Genomic DNA, 8,591 nt, shown 5'->3' with positions numbered 1-8,591 from the left:
TAACTTCTTTTTTTTTTTTTTTTTTTTTTTGCTGACATGTAACACTGTATTAGTTTAAGGTATACAAAATAATGATTTGATATTATATGTATATATTGCAAAATGATTACCATAGTGAGTTTAGTTAATATCCATCACCTCGCAGAGTTCCAAATTTTTTTTTCTTGTGATGAGAACTTTCAAAATCTAATCTCTTAGCAACTAATCTGCCTAAATTTCTGTCTCAGCCTCATGCCTCCAAGCTTTGTGACCTTGGACAAGTCAGTTAACTTCTGTGAGCCGCTCATTTAACCTCGTGAGCCGCAGTTGCCTCGTCTGAGGAATGTGGGAAATAACCTCCACCTCAGAGGGCTGATGAGGTAGATTCAGTGAGCTGGCATTCGTAATGCTCTCAGCTCAGTGCCTGGTTGGTTGCAAGTGCTCTGTGGGCTGGCCATAACCATTAAGATGCATGGGGCTTCCCTGGTGGTACAGTGGTTAAGAATCCGCCTGCCAGCGCAGGGGACACAGGTTCGAGCCCTGGTCCGGGAAGATCCCACATGCCGCGGAGCGACTAAGCCCGTGCGCCACAACTACTGAGCCTGCGCTCTAGAGCCCTCGAGCCACAACTACTGAAGCTCGCGCGCCTAGAGCCCGTGCTGCGCAACAAGAGAAGCCACCGCAATGAGAAGCCCGAGCGCTGCAATGAAGAGTAGCCCCCGCTTACTGCAACTAGAGAAAGCCTGCGCGCAGCAACAAAGACCCAACACAGCCAAAAATAAATTAAAATAAAATAAATTAAAAAAAAAAAGAAAAAGATGCAGCCAGCCGTGGCCCAGCAACTGCTGCACCCCTCTGAACCCCAACGAAGACCCAGTCTTCTCCAGTAGAGTAGGGAGAGGGAGTAGGGAGCCTCATCTAGCCAAGGAGTAGGGAGCCTCATCTAGCCTCACCTGCCCTGGGGCCCTGTAAGCCAGCCCACGACTGACTGGGCCTTGGGGCCTAGAGACCCTGACTTTGCCTCTCTTGCCCCTCCTTCCTCAGTTGTGGCCATGCTTGGGATGCTGTCACCCTCCAGCCGGGGAGCTCTCATGACCACGGCCTGCTTCCTCTTCATGTTCATGGGGTACGTGTGCATGAGTGGGGTCCCAGGGCTGGCACAGACCGCCTGCACCGCAGCTAACAGGTCCCCTTGGTGCGGATCCCTTCCGTTTCCCCACAGGGTGTTTGGTGGATTTTCCGCCGGCCGTCTGTACCGCACTCTAAAAGGCCATCGGTGGAAGAAAGGAGCCTTCTGTGTAAGTGTCCTAAACCTCCTCCCCATGTTCTTGGGGGGCCAAGAAGCTTCCTCCTGGGCTCCTCGAGAGCAGCATAGGCAGGCTCTGGTGGGGGTTTAGGGCCAGGTGCTGAGCAGCAGCCTGATGGGGTGGGAGGCGCACACCCGAGGGCCAGGAGGGCTGGGCTCTCACCCCTGGGTGCTTACCTCTGAGGCCTTAGTAGCCGCATCCATGAAAAGAGGGAATTAAACTTAGATGATTTTTAGCCTACATTGTCCCGTGGCTCAAGCACAAGAAGAAATAGGGAATTCAGAATAACAGGATTTAGACACCATCCCAGGTGTCAAAGTTTAAGGTCAAAACCTGATCAGCAGGGCAGCTGTGAGAACACCCTACCCAGCAGAGTAAAGAGAGAATTACCTGCCAGGGGCAGGAGAAGCCAGGCCCCACGTCACTGTCAGCCTGTTTTCCAGACTTTGGTGCCTCTGTTCCTCTTCAATAAGGTCAGCTTCTGATGTTCCCTGTCCTCCTGGTGGTGAGGAGAGTTCTTGGCAGCAGAAAAGACCACAGAAACCGGAGGACGCCTGGGAGTTGACCCTGCCTCCCAGGGAGCCCTGAGCCCCTTCTCCCAGAGCAAGTGAGCCCTTAGAGGACCAGGGAAACCCCTGGTGCCAAATTCAGAGAAGCCTCTAGACCCAGGCCTTCTGAAACCATTCTCACAGCTATCAAAAGCACAGGGGAACTCAGGCTATCCCAGCTCTGGCAAATACCCCTGGCAATTAATAAGCCCTCAGTATAGAAGAGCTGTGAGAGTGGTTGTGCTGGAAAGATCAAAAAGAGTTTCCTAAATTCGTGATGCATCAGGTGTTTTTCTCAGGCTACTGTGTGCTGAGACCCAGGGATCTTCAGAGCTGTAAAACCCAGCCCTCTCCTCCCCTGGTGAGACTTCCCTGATGAGGTCTCCCACCAGGTACCCTCCAAGTCTCCCTGTACTGGTCCCACGGCAAACCCCGTCTCTCTGCCCCAAACCTGCTCCCTGCATCCGGTGGCACCATCATCCACCCAGGCCCCCAAGGCAGTCACCTGGGTGGCTCCCTTTCTTCCTCCTACTCACTAGCGCCCCCGCCTCCTCTCATACATCAGGTGTGGACGGTTCTCCTGCCAGATAGTCCACAATTCCTTCCCATCTCCATCCCCAGGACTCCCGCCCAGGTTCAGGCATCTTTCCCTGTTGCCTGGGCCCTTGGCCGTCCCAGGCCTCCTCAGTTTCCCTGCAAGATTCTGACCCTTCCCTGGTGTGGAGCTCTGCCTCGCTCCACAGGCGGGCCTCTGCTGCAGCCGCAGCCGTGCAGGTGTACAACTGCTCTTCTCTCCTCCGGCCTCTGCGTGGGCAGCTAAGTCTTAGCTCCGGGGTCACTCTTCCTCCCCCACCGATTCTAACTTCAGCGTCCTCCTTGGCACCCCGGAGGGGCCTGGGCAGAGCCTTGTGCCTGTGAGTGCCACTTACGTTGTTCTCCATTTATGGGTCTGAACATTCTTCCTGTTCTTCCTGGTATCTAGCACAGTGCCCAGTCCATAAATTTCAGCCAAGAGGACAGACGAGGAATTCTCTGCTACACAGCAGAGTAAAGCAGGAACACACACGAAGGGGGGAAATGACCTTTGAGCTGGGCCTTGGAGAGGAGGGTTTCAGCTGGATGGAAGCAGCCAGCAGGGAGGCCTCAGGTTCTGGAATCTCCTGGATCCCAGTCCTGGCTCTGTTATTTCCTTGGTTGGTATCCTTGACCAGCCCTCTGAGCCTTGGTTTCCCCATCTTTCCAGTGGGGGCTGGTTGCACCTAAGTCTCAGGTCGTCGTGTGGTTGGAAGGAGGCTGTATACAGAAGGCCACTGGTTCCGCAGATACCTGAGATGCTGATGACTCTACCTCATAAAGGCCCGGGGTCAGGGACGTGGAGGAGCAGTGGCCAGTTAGTGGGTGTGGGAGGCTACAGGCTAAAGGTAAATAAAACTGGCCGTGACGCTGAGCACCAGATTGCAGGGAGCCTCAGGCATCATGGGCCGACCCTCTTGGATGCTCAGGCAGCCGCAGTCGTAAAGGAGGCTCCACTGTAGGTCTAGGGCCTTGGTTTCCAGTGCCTGAGCCCCAGCCCCAGAGGTCTTGACTGGATAGAATACACCCGCAGGGCGTCAGGAGCAGGGCTCTGGGGTCAGACTGCCTGCGTTTGAACCTCTGCTCCACCCTTAACTGACTGTGTGAAGTTGGGGTGTGGGGTATTTAACGTTACTGGGCCTCAGTGTCCTCTTCTTGAAAAGGGATAGTGACAGTCCTTCCCATCTAGGCCTGTAGTGAGGATTGGGCGAGATGATTGATTCATGTGGAGGCGAGCACCCACCGCCCCGAAGACTCGATGAAAGCTTACCCACCACTCTGGACAGTTTGGGTTGAGGCCCAGACCTACGTGTTTAGTAAAACTTTTATTTGGTCATTCCTATTCGACAAATGCTTATTGAACACTACTGTGCTCTGAGTGCTGGGAGCACGTCAGTGAGCAGGACATGATCCTCCCAAGAGCTTATGTCTGTGGGGGTAACAACAGCACATGATTATGAACTCGGATGAGGGCAAGGACGGTGCGGTTCAGGGATCTAAAAGGACAGAGAGCAGAAGGAGGCTTGCCTAGTCTGGGGGTCAGGGAATGCTTTCTGGAAGGGTTTATCCTTGAGCTGAGCCCTACAGGACAGGGAGGGCTTGAGAACCTCCAGTCGGGGAGCCCTGATGGGGCAGGTGGGAGCTCTCCCTAGATGCAGCTCCCCAGCCTGGTCTCTCTTGCTTTCAGACGGCGACATTGTACCCTGGCGTGGTTTTTGGCATCTGCTTCGTATTGAATTGCTTCATCTGGGGAAAGCACTCATCAGGGGCGGTAAGTGCCCTCCCTGGCAAGGGAGGGCCAGCTGTGCTCAGGCCCATTCCTGCAGGTCACTTCCTGCTGCTTCCTTCCCTTTTCTAAGTCCCCAGAGGGCTGTTCCCAGCCCTGGGGGCTGAGGGCTGGCCAGTGTTTCTCCAGCCCTATGCATCCATCTGTCCTGCCCTTCCCGCGGGCTCTTTCAGACAGCTGCCCAAAGCTCACTTCTCTAAAGGGAGATTTCCACAGTCCAGGGGCCAACTGGGGAATTTCCCTCGTCTCACCCAAGGGAAAGCTGCTTGGTATGACTTGATGAGGTCAGTCTCCCAAAACAAGGCTCTCCTCCTAGTGTCCCTGCCCCGAGCTCAGCACCAGCCCCGCTACGAGGATTGTGGACTCAGTTGGGGGTGAGGAGATGGTCTTGATGGATTAGCTGTGGGAGAGGTGGGGCAGGTGTTTGCCATCCCAGCCTCGGCGGAGAGAGCCACCTTCCCTCCACTGGCAGGTGCCCACAGAAGGTCCTTGGGTGAGGCTTGCAGTCCGGGCTGCCGGAGGACTGGGTCCTTCCCAGCGGTCCAGGGAGCTGCCCTCAGGAAAGACAGGGTCATGCTCTTCCTCTCACTTCCTCTTTTTTATACCTGTCTCCCTTCTCTCTCTCAACATTTTTCTCCCAGTTACCAGCTGCTCACTATAAACACTCATTGCAGAAATTTTAGAAAGGAAAGTACAGAAAAGTTAATGTAGATCTTTAGTATGTTTTTGCAGTCTTTTTTTTTTTTGGCTGGGCTGCACCATGCAGCCTGCAGGATCTTAGTTCCCCGACCAGGGATTGAACCCGTGCCCCCTGCAATGGAAACGCAGAGTCCTAACCACTGGACTGCCAGGGAATTCCCTGTTTTTGCAGTCTTTTAATCTCTTTTTAGATATATTTAAAATGGAATAATGTAATCTTAAAATTATAAAATAAGAGCAAACATTTATATAGTGCTTACTTTGGAATAAGTATTGTTCTGAACACTTTACAAATATTCATTCATTTCTTCCATTTTGTGTGGGTTGTAAAAACCTAAGACTGTGCAGAGGGGAATTTTTTTAAAAAATGAAAAATCAATTCCAAAGCCCCGTAAGTGCTGTTAACTTTTCGGTGTAGGCCTCTCCGGGCACGTATGCATATAAGTATTGGGGTGTTTTTATTAAAATGGAGTTCTCTACATACAGTTTTATGTCCTGCTTTTTTCACTTCATGGTATATTGTGGTGTTTTCGTTGAGCGAAATTGGGAACACACTATTTGTGCACTTCTGTTTTTTCCCCTTTGTTTTCACTTAACAGACCACACGTAATTTCCCTTCATTCCGGCCCTTCCTCTCCCCTTCATGCTCTCAGCCCCTCCTTCCTTGTTCTTTCCCCACGTCCTCCCTGGTGACAAGCTCCTGTAGGATGCCGTGGTTCCTTCACTTCATGGCTCAGCTGGCCCTCCATCTGCCCTCTGCTTTTCCCAGGGCTGGGGTCAGCCCCAGGACAGTCTGGCCAGGAGCCCTGTTTTGGGGGGGGGGGGGGTGTCTGCAGGAGCTTCCCCACCATGGTGGTCCTGCTGTGCCCTTCCTGCCCTGGGACCCAGAAGGTCCCCCTCCCCCTGCACGGCCCCGGCCTGGGCTTCAGGGCTTGTGGAGCCTCACGGTGCTGTGCCCACAGGTGCCCTTCCCCACCATGGTGGCCCTGCTATGCATGTGGTTCGGGATCTCCCTGCCCCTTGTCTACCTGGGTTACTACTTCGGCTTCCGCAAGCAGCCATATGACAACCCTGTGCGCACCAACCAGATTCCCCGGCAGATCCCTGAGCAGCGGTGGTACATGAACCGATTTGTGGGGTGAGTCTCCGGCAGGGGCCAGGCGGGGGCTTCTTGAGTAGGCAAGGCCAACGTTCCCCTGAGCCATCTCCTTGGAAAGACATGGACAGGGGTACCCTCCCCCTGTGGGGGCTATGTCAGGTGCTCCTGCAGCCCCGGCTGGCTCTAGGAGACTTCCTGAAAGCTTAGCTTCACTCCAAGATAGAGAGGACCAAGTTGTAGCCAGACCCAGTGTTGGCCAGGGAAGGGGTGGAGTGGAAAGGTGCAGGGTGACGGGTAAAGACTACCTTGGACCTTGGGCAAGTCACGCCACCTTTCTGTACTTCAGTTTTCCCATCTATAAAATGGGGAGAATGATGCCCACCTCTTGAGAGGCTATAATGGTACAAAAGCATGCCGAAAGATTGAGACCCACCAAACAGTGTAAGCATTCTCATTCTTGCTGGCTCAGGAGGGAGCCCGAAGCTTCCAGTGGCCCAGGTCTCCCAGCAGTGTTAACCCTCCCATTCTCTGCAGCATTCTCATGGCTGGGATCCTGCCCTTTGGCGCCATGTTCATCGAGCTTTTCTTCATCTTCAGTGTGAGTACTGCTACTTGCTCCCCACCCCTCACCTTCACCCACACTAGCCTAGTCCCTACCCCTCCACTTAGGTGCTCTGCCTCTTACCGCCTGTGCAATTTCAGACAGACCTTTTAGCCTCTCAGAGCCCCCATTCTTTGCCCTAAAATAGGGTAACAGTCCTGCCTCTCAGGACAGCTTGAAAGGTTACGGGAGATGTGCCATATGTACGGAGTCTGGTGTGGGAAGGGCTCAGTAAATAGAAGCTGCTTTGGCTGCTTTAGCAATATTGCAGTCAGTCACCACCATTATTAATATCATTGTTGCGTCTGCTTTGATTTCTGGGTCCCTACGTGTCTTTACCTAAGTTACTCAAAACTCCTAGGAAAGTGTGGGGGATGATGCCTAGTTCTCAGGATCATCATGAGGCTGGAACGTGATAATGTCTATAAAAGGCACAGTGCCTGGCATTCAGGAAACGCTTGTTAACTTGTAGCTGCTGTTGTAATGATGATTACTCCTCTCCCAGGCATGCCAAGATGAAAGTTGGCAGAACGGTTCTTCAGAGCCATCTAAGTCCAGCTGACCCAGCTCAGCGCCTAGCATGGAGAGAGGGTCTTGCACTAAGTCAGTGCTGGACAAGCATCCACTCCTCTGGAGTGGCCCAGCCCGTCCCTGCTGAGACCCCCTCGCCCACCCAGCCCTGCCTAGGACAGGTTGGCTGCCTGGGCGGGGAGGCTACATCTACTCTGTTTGTGTGACACTGGGCCAATCACCAGCCTCTCTGAACCTTGACTTCTTTCACTGTAAAATGCCATGCTTTCATAGGCTGACACGTGGTGTTGTACGTAAAGCACGTAGCACTATGCCTGGCACATGGTGAGCTGCCCCAGGTAGTGGTGGCTGCTGTGTAATTTTGATTGGGGCGGGATTCATTATTTTCTGCAAGCTGCTGAGTTCAGGCTGGGGCCACCCATCTCAGGATCAGCCATGCCCCGGCCCCTCCCTAGGAACCCTTTGCTCCAAGGAGGAGAGAGAGACCAGTCAGCCACGAGCCAGGCCCACAGGCCCCAGTGGTGTCATGGTGCTGTCTCGGTTCCTGCCAGTCCTGACTAAGGGGTGGAGTTCCCGAGCACAAGCAGGGAATGCCAGGGGAGTGGGGGCAGGCTAGCTGAAGGCCGGCTGTGGTATATCCGCAGGCAATCTGGGAGAATCAGTTCTATTACCTTTTCGGCTTCCTGTTCCTCGTCTTCATCATCCTGGTGGTGTCCTGTTCACAAATCAGCATCGTCATGGTATACTTCCAGCTGTGTGCAGAGGTGAGGGGAATGGGGCCAGCAGTTTGGGGTGGGGGCAGCTGGGTCCAGTATTGAATTGGGTCAGTGAGGCTGTCTGGGTTTCTCATGTGGTCCTGCCTCTTCTGGCCACGAGGTCTTGGGCAAGTACATCACTTCCCCTTGCCAAGACTCCATTTGTTCAGCTGTAGACTAGAGTTAATGATCCCTACCTCACTGCATAGTCTTGCGGGGAAGTCACCACGACCTAATGACAGTAGACTCGTCAGTACTGAGTCCACTCCAGTAGTGGTTTCTTCAACAGCTGATGCAGTTTGGGTGACCTGCCCTCCATCTGGGGACTAGCTCTTGGTGGGCAAAACAAGGGCTCTGGGACAGACAGCTTGAGCTGAAACCCTGGCTCCTCTGTTAGTAGCTCTGGATCTTGGGCAGTTGTTTAACCTCCGTGTGCCTTCCGGGCCCAACTCAGAGGGCTGCTGCAAAGACTCAATGAGCTGATTCACATAGAGCACTTAGAATAGTATGTGGCACATGGTGAGCGTTTGCTCAAGAAATGCTAATGTTGTTAATAATGTTCTTTTGTTGTTGCTGATTTTTTTAAATTGAGATATAATTTATGAACAGTAAAGTTCACCCTTTTTTTTTTTTTTTTTTTTGCGGTACACGGGCCTCTCACTGCTGTGGCCTCTCGCGTTGCGGAGCACAGGCTCCGGACGCGCAGGCTCAGT

At 53.3% G+C, this 8,591-nt stretch overlaps 1 protein-coding gene across 1 annotated transcript in view; it reads left to right on the top strand.

Moving 5' to 3' along the window:
• Positions 1 to 8,591, top strand: part of TM9SF4 (transmembrane 9 superfamily member 4) — a 58,541-nt gene that overhangs the window by 44,329 nt on the left and 5,621 nt on the right. The window contains exons 11-16 of the mRNA XM_007122338.3: positions 1,024 to 1,105; positions 1,202 to 1,277; positions 4,095 to 4,178; positions 5,855 to 6,030; positions 6,526 to 6,589; positions 7,768 to 7,887. Of these exons, the coding sequence (XP_007122400.1) occupies positions 1,024 to 1,105; positions 1,202 to 1,277; positions 4,095 to 4,178; positions 5,855 to 6,030; positions 6,526 to 6,589; positions 7,768 to 7,887 (602 nt within the window). The remainder of the gene's footprint in view (positions 1 to 1,023; positions 1,106 to 1,201; positions 1,278 to 4,094; positions 4,179 to 5,854; positions 6,031 to 6,525; positions 6,590 to 7,767; positions 7,888 to 8,591) is intronic.

The sequence above is a fragment of the Physeter macrocephalus genome, chromosome 14 (assembly GCF_002837175.3).
Source record: "Physeter macrocephalus isolate SW-GA chromosome 14, ASM283717v5, whole genome shotgun sequence".
Taxonomy (NCBI): domain Eukaryota; kingdom Metazoa; phylum Chordata; class Mammalia; order Artiodactyla; family Physeteridae; genus Physeter; species Physeter macrocephalus.
This window is presented reverse-complemented; position numbering and strand designations above follow the sequence as displayed.